The 14,116-nt window shown below is 40.2% G+C and overlaps 1 protein-coding gene across 2 annotated transcripts; it reads right to left on the minus strand.

Annotated features, from left to right (window-relative positions):
- Positions 1 to 843: 843 nt before the first annotated feature.
- On the minus strand, positions 844 to 14,100 carry spartb (spartin b). Of its 2 annotated transcripts, none has more exons than XM_018764904.2 (8): positions 13,877 to 14,099; positions 12,379 to 13,199; positions 10,546 to 10,743; positions 7,626 to 7,800; positions 6,091 to 6,285; positions 5,721 to 5,879; positions 3,719 to 3,809; positions 844 to 2,138 (listed from the first exon to the last, which is right to left on the minus strand). In XM_018764904.2, exons 2-8 carry the CDS (start codon positions 13,195 to 13,197, stop codon positions 1,925 to 1,927), a joined length of 1,851 nt encoding a protein of 616 aa, XP_018620420.1. In that variant the 5' UTR covers positions 13,198 to 13,199; positions 13,877 to 14,099; the 3' UTR covers positions 844 to 1,924. The 2 variants fall into 2 exon arrangements, with proteins under 2 accessions (XP_018620420.1, XP_018620430.1); XM_018764914.2 differs by having other exon boundaries at positions 2,056 to 3,517; positions 13,877 to 14,100.
- Between the last annotated feature and the right edge of the window lie 16 nt (positions 14,101 to 14,116).

Here is a 14,116-nt window from a genome sequence, read left to right on the forward strand (position 1 = left end):
AATTATTCTATCGCACGTTGTTTTGCAACGATTTAAGATGAATATGATAAATGTGCCTTTTTTTGTGAAAACAGCCCTGAAACTATTTAACATTTATTTTGGTTATGTCCCCCAGTAAAAACTCTTTGGATCAAACCACAATGTTATACTAAAAACGAGGAAATATTGATATTAAAGAAATGGATGTCATGAGAAACTTTAATTAATCTCATTGGAAAAACATGTTTTATATTACATAAACAAAGTATGGTCAGGAAGAGAGTCCTACTTTTGAACACTTGAGATGTAAAGGGACTATTTGCAAGTTATTTAAAAATGTAAAAATATGAAAGCAGTGTGTGTGTACTGTAACACGTACCACTGATGGTTTATCATTTTTATAATATGGTTAGGGAATGCTGATAAGGTCCGATGGCACACAAAAGTGTCTATAAAAATGTTTACCTACCTAACCCAAACACTAATTTCTCATGAAAACAATATGAATATACACTACAGTTCCATAAGTAACCACACAAAATTGAACACTTAATGGTAGAGAATTGATCTGATCAAATTCAGTGTAATAGGTGACTTTCCACACATCTGCCTTTCACTGAACTAAAATGAATTCACACCCTGTCAAGTGGACTAACATAAGAACACAAATGTAAGGAGCTAACCTCCAATTCAAAAAATTACTCAAATCCTTTGTACCCTTTCCTTTACAAATAGAAAGGGGTGAGTTTCAAGACATAGGTATTGCAGTTTTATAGGACAAAATTAGACGTTTAACATTGATTTACTGAGTAGAGGGAAAACAAGGTATAATGACAAAAAAAGACACTACAAAAATCAAGGAATTCAGTCATTTAATTGTAAATTGCATCTTCAGAAAGGTAATTTGGAGATGTAGGCTCCTGGAGAACTAATTTTTAACAAACTGAGGAGTGAGGAACAATTTTCAAACAAGCAAAGAATGTTTTGGTCACAGATCATCCAATCATTTGGCTGGAAAAAAATACTGAAACAGCTTAGAAGTTTTATTGACAAGATTTTCTCTGGTTAGCTTCCAGGTTCAGCCCCCATCAAGACAAAAAAAAACAAAACAAAAAAAAAAAAAAAAAACAGAATAAATTTGAGATCCAGGTTACAGATATGCCATTTAAAATAATTTTTAGTTTAGTGTTCACCCTTCATAAATAACTGATTATCATTCAGAACCATCATATTAAATATATACTCCAAAACATTACAAAGATATTGACAAACCTAGAACCTTGAATTATGGCCAATTACAAAACTGTTACAATATCAATGAAGGCATCTTCCGGTATGTGAATTGTGATATTACTATCCCAGTTACAAAATATGACCAAATTTATAGTCAATTTACAATAAACTATTATGGTTGATAAAACAGGAACAGACTTTAGTTTTCACACATTCATTAAAGACTGTATGGATCTTATAGTAATTATCAGTACACCATAAATTGAAGCTTGTATATACCTTTTTCAGGGCATCATTGTTATTTTAAAATACTTCATATAATTTTTTTTTTTTTTAATCTTAGTTCACATTTCATGGAAAGGTTCTGGAGAAATTTTCTGTGCAGCAATGTCATATCATGGCTGAATCCAAGCCTTATTGCTCTAGCCATTCAACCATGTTATATGTATCTACTTCTGTAAAGCATTGTTAAATCCAGTGCATAGTTCCACGCTTCAACGCTCTTATAATGTCCTTTTCCTACATCAGTCATAAATGAAACCGGTTAAAGTGCTTAGCAGATGTATATCAAATTCTAATACATTGTTGGTTACAATTTATATTGCAAACTAGTACGCAAGCCTCCAATAAAATATATTAATATATTTGTATAAGAATATCAATTATAGAGTATATATTAAGGCTCTAATGAAGAATAAATATATGAATAAGTTTATTTAGATTCCTTTTCCAGTGCTACGTCATTTTCATCTTTCTCTGGTTTCTGCTGGAGTTTGTAGTCCTCCAGCAGGGCTTTGGCTGTGTGCTTGCCTGTTCGCTTCACCACAGCCTTGATGCCTAAGTTGTCTATGTTGAAAGCTGTTACGCCGACATTGATGGCAGAGTTGACAGCATTGTCAGTGGCAAGTCCAGCTTCTGCGCCGTACCTTTATCACAAATAACCAAGATAGGGGTAAGTGTAGAGAGTGTCAAGGGAAAAGGTGCAGCAGACATGTGTGGACATAGTGGAGGGGACGCATTAGTTTACAGAGTAAGCACAAAATAAAAACAGGTACAGGAAGCAAACATCTTATGCCCAAAGACATGCATAGATCAATACATGTTTCCTAGGGCAGGGAGAGGGTGACATTTACAACAGAACAGATTAAAAATTGGTCCTTGGCCAATGATTCATCTTTCTTACTTTTCTTAAATACTTGTCCCAGTAAGGGTCATGGCAGTCCAGAGCCTAATCCCAGAATTACTGGGTGTTAGGGTAGGCATGATATACCAAGGATGGGATGCCAATCTTTTAATCTTTTCTGGGATAGCCACACATGCGCACATTCAGTCTCACATACACACTCACTCACACGCATACACTACAGCCAATTGAAAGTCACCAATTAATCTAAAGGGCATGTCTTTGAACTGTGAGAGGAAACGGGCACCCAGAAGAATCCTAGACAGACATGGGGAGACCATGCAAACTCCATACAGACTCAACTGAATTTGAACCTACAACCAAACTGCACAAGAGCTGTGAAGTGGTAGCAATAGCCACTGCGCTGCCCCAAACTTCATCCGCTCATCCGCAGTGTAACTATCTAAATCTGACAGTAATTAAGGAAAATGGGCAAAATAGTTTAATTACATTTACCCATTTTGCTTGAAGATGTACACATCACCATTCATTTAAAATGGATAGAAACATGTATGAAACCAAACATGTACTAAGTTTTTTTGTTTTATTAGTTTTGATTCAGATATTTCATGTTGATTAAGCAGACAAGTGATTATTTAGATCTTCACATTGAGCTGAATTAATCAAGCCCAGTTAAGTTCACATTAGGAATACAGGTGAGCATATGCTAACAGAGAAACGGAAGGCTTTCAGGCATTCACATTCATTAAAGGCCAAAAGCAAAATTAGCAGTTAGAACCCTTAAAACCCAACAAGACACAGAAGTCTGTCTGGCCAAAGTTCTAATCAGGTCAGTTTTACAAGCAATTTAAGCAGCTTCCCAAAAGCAGGAGTGCTGGACCCTTGCCCGAGTGCGACGCAGGTCCTGATTTCCACTCAACATGAACTCTTAACTGTAGTGGTGATATGGATAGCAAGTCACCAAGTCTGGTGTTTCAACTTGTGAAGATACTAATGAGGATGGGGTTTGAAATCTGTGGAGCCTTTGGTTCTTGAGGACCACAGGAAGGCACTCTTACTTTGGTATTACCAGCAGCCATTTCTACAACCAACTGAAGCTTTAATTTGGTTTTACTGTATAACAGTGCCAGAAGGGCCTAAGATGTTTGAAGACCCCTAAATCTGTAAAATAAGGGGAAGGGGAGAAAGACATTGTATTTGTCAGTTGTTGTCACAGAACAATCCAGCATACTGACTGATGTAAGGAGTACTTCTAAAACTAAAGTCTGGCCACAGAAATTCAGCAGAGTGGACAGAAAACAGGGGATGCCTGCAGCTGACAGGATGCCACTGTTGTGGAGCATTGAGCAGGAAGGGACTTACTTGTGTTTCACAGTTGTAACAGTCTCAGATGCTACGCTCTTGGTGATGCTCTTGGCTGCCACTTCTAAGCCTGTCCACAAGGTTGCGAAACCTGGTTGTATATACGTGTTAGTTGATAGAATGCATATGAAAGCAGAAACACAAGATACCTTAGGATTCCTCAAATCTTATTTTTGTGCATGCAGATTCTCCAGACTGCCATTAACAGCTAGCTTCCTTAGAAAGGGAAAAAGATAAATATGCAAAATTTGAGAAGAGACTTCTTTAATCAAGTACAGAAAATTCACTTACATGCCAGCTTTGTGAAAACCGACAGACAAAAAACAAAATCTAATATTTTTAATATTAGAAATATTAACATAATATTAATTATTAATAGTAATGGTAATATTTCTAACTGCTAAATATTAAGTCTAAGTGCAAGACACGATAGGAAACAGTCAGTCACTGATATCTTTCTGGCTTTTGTTTCACATGCGCCCTTTCTCAGCACTTACATTACATTTATTCATTTAGCAGATGCTTTTCTCTGAAACAACGTACATCTCAAGAGAAAAATCCAAGGGCATTGCATCAACAGAAAGAGAGACTTGGATGCAGACACATGATTCTGAAGTACAGTTGTCACACTGCACCATATGAACGAGTACACATCATGACTAGCTGCAATCCTAAACACAGAATTACTAGAATTAATAATCAGAACTATTATTAGCACCTATACATAATTAATGCTTATGAGCACTGTAAGAACAAATTGGAAGTATTAAAGTGAAGGAGTCCAATGAAGTAAAAGAAAGCCTTTCTGGATCCTGATTTAGTCCAGAACTAGAGGCCCGTGTCCCTCTTCTATCAAAAACTCTGGCACGGATAGCCTGCGATCAACTATCTGCATTTTGCACCCAGAACCATCGCCCCAACAGATATAAATCTGGATTTAGAGCTGAACATTTCACCAAGATGGCTCTCCTGGCAGTGCCAGATGCTCTCTAGTTGGCTAGAGCGGCCTCCCTCTCCTCGGTCCTCATCCTCCTTGACCTGTCTGCAGAATTCGATGCTGTCAACCACCGAAGTCTACTCTCCTCTCTTGGACAACTCGGCAACAAAGGAACTGCACCGAAATGGTTTAATTCCTGCCCATTAGACAGATCCTACCAAGTGGTCTGAATCATCTCGATCATCTCCTCAGCATCTCTCAACTGGTGTCCCACAGGGCTCGGTACTGGGCCCCCTACTCTTCTTAAGCCACACCCTCTCCCTCAGCCCTGTCATCACCTCCCATAGGTTCTCCTATCACTGCTACACTCATGATGCTCAGCTCGTTCTCTCCTTTCCACCTGGAGCTACACACATTCCCTCAAGCATCTCTGTCTGATCATCACCTACAAGTCAACCTCTCCAAAAGAGAGATCCTTCACCTCCCAGCTGGCGCATCTTCCTGTCATCAACTCTCTATCAAACTGGACAACTCTCATTTTGCCTGCCTCCTCAGCTAAGAATCTGGGAGTAATGATTGATAAGTCTTTCTCTCAGCACACTGAAACCACAATCCCGACCTAACCTTAGGTGTTCAAGCACAGAAGGTCCAAAAGCAAAAGCACAAAGGTTTTCAGTTCTGGCTCCGATGTGGTGGAACTACTTCCCCATCTCACTCAGAACTGCTAAATCTCTCTTTGCATTTAAGAGCATAAAAACACCTCTTCCAGATTCATTTCTATGATCTCTTGAAGTGCATATTAATGTTAACACGCAATAACTTTGTAATTATAACCGTTGAAATACAGATAAACCTTTATGCAGCTACTCGTGTGATGTACATTGGTTCATATGGTGGAATGTAATAAATTAACTGTGCTTTACAATCACATATCTGCATCTAAGTCTTTCTCGTCATGTAATGCACTCATTCTATTTTTCTTTGAGACGTACATCGCTTTGGAGAAAAGAGCTTGCTAAATGAATAAATGTAAATATAAATGTCAGCAATGCTGGCACATCATACCTTGCACCCCACTGGCGGCTACCACCATGGCACCATCCACATTGGAACGCCCTTCTTTGTCCTTCTTCAGAGATTCTGGGATCAGTTTGCTACCATGTTTTCTGATGTGGGGAGCCAGCTCCTTTCCCACACAGCCAGCCACCTTGCAAACACCATCCACTGTGAAGACAGGCTACATCATGAGAGCTGTGGAATAGCCCCTGAGCACAAGCTAAAATTCACTACCATCTATGTATATATTTAGCGACTGCTTTCACTTATTTCATCTCCCAAACAAGAATAACCACCTCCCTTACTGTAACCTTTTACTGCAGAATTATATTTAAAAAAAAATATTTAGGAACTACAGGAAAAGCACCATACTCCTTACCAAGAAACTGGCTGACTTTGACAGCACCCCCAGTCGCTTGTTTGGCAACATGCAGCCCTCTTGAGACACTGGGGCTAACTGCAGCTGGCTTGTCCTCAGGGGTGATATGTTCCCTCAGTTTGGATGCCCCCATGTGGATGGCTTTCCCAGTGTACTCTGCCCCCTTCACCAATCCCCAGCTCAACCATGAGGCACCTGACCAAAGAGGTGACAGTGCAAACAGGAACATAAAGAAATAATTATTAAAATGAAGTACAAATCTATTTTGTACAGCTTAAAATAATATATACTTAGCCCTGATGTCTTATTTCAACAAATTATACAAATTATACAAATTATATATATATATATATATATATATATATATATATTTTTAGGATATTCTATATCATAGGACACTTGGTAGCATAGGGGTTAGAGCTGCTGGCTTTTGATCTAAAGGTCGCAGGTTCGATCCCTACCTCTGGCTATAGTACCCTCGAGCAAGGTACTTTAAAGTGCTGCAGTGAAATTATCCAGCTGTATAAATGGGTAAATAATTGTAACCTTAACATTACAAGATGCTTTGGAGAAAAGCATCTTACAATGTTAAGGCTACAATTCTCTCCAGCTCATGTATGGTGTAAATGTTCATGCACCATAACTTCATGAGCATTACCAGATAAAGCATTTATTCAGCCACTACTCCGGCATTGTTTTTGTTTGCTTGTGTAACCTTATGTTATTTTTAAAAATAAAAAAAAAAAATAAAAAAAATAATAAAAAAAGGTAGGAGGGTATCAGGATTTATCTGTTATGCACCTACTTGAACGATGAACCTCAGTGCAGCAAGTGGTAGGCAACAAACTAGGTTTACTTGAGTCACATGTCTGCTGCTGTGTCTCTTTCTCTTAATGTAATCCATAAATTGTACTTTTGCTGAGATGTACGTCGCTTTGGACAAAAGTGTCTGCTAAATGAATAAATGTAAATGCGTCAGATAAATGTATTCATGTATACTTTTTTGTATACATTGTCATCCAACAGGCTCATTATTCTTTAAAAATAGAGTTTTTCTGTGCTGTACATTCCTTTTACTTCCACAATGGTTATTTTATCCTGTATAATTTGTATCAGACATTTTGAGACAAGATACACGCTTGGTGTCTCAAATCTAAAACGTCTTTGCCCTTAAGTGGTGTCAGTCTGCCTATTTTCCAGAATTGAACAACAACAATTTAAAAACAATTTCTTAAATATTTGGAAAAATATGAATTTTCATTCATAAAATACCTTTTATTTTAGTATTTTAATTAGTGTCATGTGACATTTTTTTGTCCAGGAACAGATTTTTTTTTCCATATCACGTAATGATAATTCAGCCCCTTGGGAAATCACCAAACTGATTTCACGGAACTTTTTAACCCCATTATCTGAGGAATCGATGTACAGAAACCTTTTCAAACAAACATGCATGGACTTTGTGACTGGGGTCACTAAGAGCGACCACAGAGACCCATCCTCTGTGGGGTGTGTCAGACATTCCACAGACTCACCTGTGAGGATACCTTGGGCCACCTTCTCACTCCACTCTGGGAGTGGTTTCTCATCTTCCTCCTCCGAGGGGACCACTTCCGGAGGCACTGTGGGGACCTTTGGAGGTACTCCCTCCGGTGGAACAAGGGGGACCTTTTGGCTCAGGTTCATAGAGTCAGCTGCTTCATCCGGGGCCTTTCATAGAGGAGATATGTCTTGAATACCAAAGAGTGTAATGTCCTGAATCCCCAAATTATGGCAAAAAGTGATTCTGATTGAAGGTGCTGGGACAGTGCTATCTTGAATATTCCCAATGCTTTAATGAGAAGCAAGAAGCTCCTAAGCAGTTTAGAAAACAAAGCTGTCTATTGCTGCAACAAATTTTGTGTCTAGGTTATATCACTAGCAGACTAAGATGGAGTTCTACAGTGACAGAACATAACAGCTTTACTCCACCAGTGGGTAACAGAGTGGAGGGGAGTAATGTGGCATGATATCCTAAAGGACCATTTTGTCTGTGGCCCTCAGGGACATACCAGAGGCCTCAAGGGGTAACTGCAGTGAGCAATGTGGTGCGCTTGGAGTCAACACATACTGCTGTGCAATAGTGAGGCACCTGCAGTATATAAATGCAGTAATTGTCAGGTGTAAAGATTATAAATGTAGGCTGGGAGCTTTCAAGAGGCACTACAGCCAGCCACTCAGCAAAAAAAAAAAAAAAAAAAAAAAAAGTGGAGCTACATTCTGTCTAAATTAAAAAAAAAACCTATTAAAAGCATGAAACCAAAATATTAAGCCAAACAAAACTGTTTTTGTACTAAACATCGGAATCCCACCACCATTCAGTCCCAGTATCCTCGCCACCAACTGTGCTGTAAACAAGCTATTCAACAGGGTGCTCACTGTCCTTCAAGCACAGTTCACAATACTCCATTTGTGGAGCTAACAACAAAGAGGCACCTCTGATGTTCCTTCTGAAAGCAAAACACTTGTACTCTTCAATCAGGCACAGTAAACACACATTTCAGTGCCTAATAAGCTGGTTAAACTTCCAAAGACACTTCTGATAAGGTTAAAGGCTAAAAATCAAATAGCCTGTTCATCACATAAACCTTAGAGATGCTACCATAAGAGTTTGTTTACAAAAAATAATCAAGGTAAATACAACACATGAATATGAAAAACCAAGCACATGCACTATAATGAAACAGCACACGCACGCACGCAGTGATTGAAACTGCTTGTCCCGAGCGGGGTCGTGGCGAGCCGAAGCCTAATCCGACAACACAGGGCGCAAGGCTGGAGGGGACACACCCAGGACAGGACGCCAGTTCGTCACACGGCACCCCAAGTGGGACTTGAACCCCAGACCCACTAGAGAGCAGGTACAGGCCAAGCCCGCTGCACCACTGCACCCCCCGAAACAGTGCAATTAACTTTAATTAATTAATTAGCGTTACTGGACTTAATCTTAACTATTAACTCTGCCATCACTGATCCCAAGAAGGTTGGACTACTACAGCTCATAAAAAATTCTAAGCTGCAGATACATTGATCTTAACTGTTATGGAAGGCCATTTCAAATGATCAAGAATACTGAATCAAAGTACCAGAAATGAAAGAGGATGTACAGCTAATGAGAAATGGACAAAAAAGCCATACTCTAGGCAAGTGACAGCATTAGACCTGATGAAGTAAATATTCCTTTCCCCCATGTCCTAATTCCAGTTTGCTTAATTGGGAGCCCTGACAAATGTATGACAACCTACAAACCATGAGGACTTTTTAATAAAGTCACAGTTTGACTTTCCTGGCAAAACCAAATGATAAAGAATATAAATGATGACCTTGACAAATTGAATGTATGCTGGGAAAAACCAAAACCCTAGCTTCATTTACTAGACACCACGAGTAAAAGTTCAGCGCCTAGCAAGGCTTGTCATCGGCTTTCTACACTTGCAAGCTTATGGCGCACTAAAACATTTAAAGCACTTTCAGCAATGTGCTTGCAAGGTCATGGAGCAAGAAGCAGAAAACCTTTTATACACCATGTGAATAGTCAAGACAAATGCAGTTGTTTGGCAAGGGAAAACCCTCTGTTTAAAGCAGCTGGAAAATTACACTAGTGTGGATGCAAAGTACTGAAGGAAAAATCTAAATCTAAAGCCTCTGTGCTTGTTGACTGCTGCTCAGATTAATAGATTTCAAAAAAAGAATTAAGGAGATGCTCTAGAAGAAAAACATAAGTTTCATCTACTCTAAGGTGTAATCAAGGCTATCATGTCATACTCAAAAAGTCTGCTTAGCAACAGCTACTGAAAAAGATCACTTTACAACATGTTTTTCTAAAATGACCATAAATTGTGATGTTCTGCAGTTGTTAATGAAGCTTTGTGATATGTTCTTGTATGAGGTTACTCATTACTAGGCAGAGATACCGGTGTACTTCGGATTTCATCTGAAGTTCTTTAAAAGGTCATTTCAGTGTTTAGGTATGACCAATAAATGATGAGCCATAATCTTTCAAGATCATGGATCATGAGTTATAGAAAAAAAGGCTTGACATTCAATGGTGTTTCATTGATTAGTACCTTTTCAATCATATCTTTTAATGTTTGAAATACACCTGAAATCTGAAAAGACACACAGGATGATTTGTTAATACTGTCCAATATATCTCTGCTTGCATCACTGACTGACTGAGGTAGGTATTCAGCAGCAGAAAAAAGGCTCTAACTAATAAATACATAAACTTAACATGTTGACCGAATGCATGAGAAGTAGGTAAAATTACACGTTAGCAGATTAACACTTGATGTATACTGCTGTGCTCATGCATCTGCCAGGTCTCAGACTTATAGGAGGGTCAATGGATAATAGTAGTGGGAGAATATACATGTGGAACTAGTGTGGTTTCTCACACAACCAGAAGGAACTCACCTGGATTCTCAGGTCTGTCAGCTGTGCAAGGATGTCGCGGAACAGCTCCCTGTCTAATGCTGGCAGCTCAGAGGATAGCACCACTCCCACATAAGACCCCGGTGCTGGGGCCATCATGTCGGGGAACATGAAAACCCCAGTATTACAAAGCAGAACAGGAGAGTCCATGGACATGAGAGGATAGAGCCAATCACACACCTGCGAAGACAGCAACATGTACACAAAACATAAGTCTCAAATAAACATAAAAGTGCTTATCCCATGTGCTTTTCCTTACATCAGCAGAGGTGAATTTTTTTTAGTTGATCTGAAGAATGAAAAAACAAGCTTCATTTCACCTTTCCTCTGAATTTCAGATAGCTGTTCGAACTTAGATTAAGAAAAAGGAAGGGAAAGGCTACTGGAATAGAAGTGGCCTTTCACTACTCGTCATGCTTAGTGTCACTGTGCAAGTTGTTAAGGCTGGGATGCTGGATATAGTTGGCTGCTTAAAACAAAAGTTATTTCTGGTGAATCTCCTAGGAATGAAGCAAGCCAATAACACCACCAAAACAGCAAAACGTTGTCCATCGCAGCACTCTTTGTGTTGACTAACAATACCACCTCTAATCCCTGTAATGAGAAGCTTGTGACCAAGGACTGCTGGGAGGGGCCAGGATACACAGTCTTCAAGCTGCCCCATGATCAGGCCCTGTTACACAACTGTCACTAGCAGAAAGAAGGCTTATGAAATTATGGTCAAAGTAGAGGAGCTGATGTCCTGTGTGTGCCTGAGGGAAATGCTGGCCTGAAAACTGAACCCTCAGGGCAGATGATGCAAGATTAGCATAGCTGTATAAAACCCATCATTACCAAAAATTAAGAAGGACAATGGTGGGGTGAATTGTCTCAAGGACCTGTGTGTGACTGTGTTCTAGTAGCTCAGAAAAAAAGCTACAGTTGGGAATAAATACTTCAATACCTTCACACTGATATCACTTGGGTGTACTGGCAAAAAATGTACAAGCTTATACATTTGGTTACACTCTTAAGTGCAGTTTGTTTCTTTCCACCATATGAACTAATGTTCATTACATGAGTAGCTGCATAAAACTTTATCAGAATATCCATGATTCCTGATCGCTTCCTAATAATTTTTTTTTTGAGAAACATTTAAACATCTATGGTACATTACAGGAGTATCTTAGTAAAACCTCTAAACTAACGATTCCTGTTATATGAACTTATCTACTAGTTAAAGGTTAAAACAGTTTGCACAATACCTTATGATATGCATGCTGTTTTGCAGTCCAAAGGTTACTCAACTATAAAAACTATGAATATATATTTCATTCATTTCAAGTGATGGCTCACAAAAGCCAGGTTAAAATGTATTTTTTAAAGAGTTTTAAATGTACACCTAATGCCACTCCTTCTGGCCAGTCGGGGTAATCACAATCTGAGTGTAGGTTTGTGACCCTCCAACCAGATAGTGAGTCATCAGTTTAGAACGCCTGCCAAGGTAAGTGCCAGGAAATGTCACAAGTCCTAATGAGTGTTACTGTCAAAACGACTGTAGAGCACATGATGGCCTACATGCTAGGACTTTCCCCACCATGACATCACCGTACAGAAATCCTTCAGGGATTAGCCATAAAGAGTGAAAGGGATCACATGACCACAGGGTTCAGGGACAAACATATACAACAGAGCATTACAACTGCACAAGTTGAGAAAGTAGGCTGCCTACTATTGTTATATTCTTTCAATCTGAGATACATTTGACATCAGCAAATAATTAAATTGTATACCTCCAACTGTGAAACATACAACCCTCACATGAAAATGTCCTACCTGCAGAAAGGCAGGTGGTCTGTTTGGCGCCCTCTCTGAGCGCTCATTGGTGAATTTCACGATCCGTAGATAGCCTGGGTATGAGGGTGCGCTGACCTGGCCGTCAGGTGAGACAAAGAATATCTGCACTCCATGGGGAAGGAAGAAAAGCTCTTCCCCATCTTCCCCCAAGCCCTGAGGGGAGGGGGTGGTACTGGAGCTCTGTTTGTAGAACTCATCTCCAACCAGGGAGAGCTCCCCAGCATCCGTTCCATAGGAGATAGTATAGTGCCCATCTGTTGCTTGCGGGGAGTAGGCTGGGGGCAGTTCGCCTGGGACTCCTGCGGCTCTAGGCTGTACCCCATAGGTAGTGGGTGAAGAAGCTTGGTTTGCTATGGTTCCAGTCTGGGGGGTGGTGGGAAAAAGCACTGTGGGTGGGGGCAGTCTGTCTGGCTTCTCTTTCATGGGAAGTTGTGGGTAGAGATGCTGGGAGGAGGCAGCTCCCATACATGCCCCATTGGTGGCTGTCGTGTCAGGGTCTTGGGTCGTCTCCAGCACTGCCAGCCGCATGGTAATGCTGTTCAGGGTCTCCTGCATCTTCTCCTGCATCTGACGTGCTGAATCCCAGGCAGCCCCAACACATTCCTCCCCACGGGAGGGCACACTGATAGCCCTGAGGAGGTGCTGGCGGCCCTTGCGGTAGAGCTCCAGCGCTTGTACCTTATTCCCGACTTCATCCTCTGTAAGGCCTTTGTTAATGAACTCAAAGGCACTCTCGTAGCCATCTTTTATGACTTGCAGCCTGGCTTTATCAAACGCCTCCTGCTTCGCTTGCTCCATCCCTGACAAGAAGAAAGTATTGCATAGACTATTTGGCCAACATCTCTTATTTTTGTCTGGTTTGGAAACTCTGTCAGTGTTAATTACTGAGTAATGTCACTCCTAGCTTGTCAAACTCACAGGCAAGAACAACAAACTAGCAAAGTCATTCTTTCATTTCAACAGCACTTCATTTTTTGATTTTAACTGACAACACAACCGGGTGACGTCATCACACAGAGGTACAAACATTCTTGTGCTGAGAAACACACACAGAGAGAGATAGACGAGTCGATACAGCTAGGGCCAGAGAGGCAATGCTGAGATGGTCATTGATTGTAGCACTCTGCTCAACCACAAATTGTCAGTCATAATCATGACATACCATGGCATTTTTTCAAGCCTATTTGTTTAACTTACTTCCTGGCTGTGTGTTGTAGTATCTAATAATAATAATTCTTCAGTCAGTCTGAGTCAGAGCCTGCAATTTTAATTATTTATTATGACACTTGTGGCTTCTGAATACTCTTCTTTACTTTTCGGTAACCATGGCATGTGTGTCATACTCTCAGTCCTAATAAGTAAACTGTGAAGCGAGAGCATAAAATAAGTTAAAGTAGTAAGTTGAGGTCGGAAGCGCGTCACCGTATCGTCCCGTCCGAAACGCGAAAGTTCTAACACAAAATTTTTCCACACTCACCTTCTTCTTTCTGGCGTCCCTCAGGTGGTTTTTAAACTCTATAAAACCAAAAGGTATGATTCTGAATCAGATAAGTGAAATGACAATGAGTTGCGTGAAAGTTTATATCAGTCGAATGCGGCTCTCAGCCCCCAAGCCACCGCGTACTGCGACGTCGCCTTAACGCTGCGCTCTTAGCAGCGGCTCTGACGGGATCCCAGCTCGTAGCACATCACTACGGTCTCCGGAGAGGGACAAACT

The sequence above is a fragment of the Scleropages formosus genome, chromosome 10 (assembly GCF_900964775.1).
Source record: "Scleropages formosus chromosome 10, fSclFor1.1, whole genome shotgun sequence".
In the NCBI taxonomy this organism is placed as follows: domain Eukaryota; kingdom Metazoa; phylum Chordata; class Actinopteri; order Osteoglossiformes; family Osteoglossidae; genus Scleropages; species Scleropages formosus.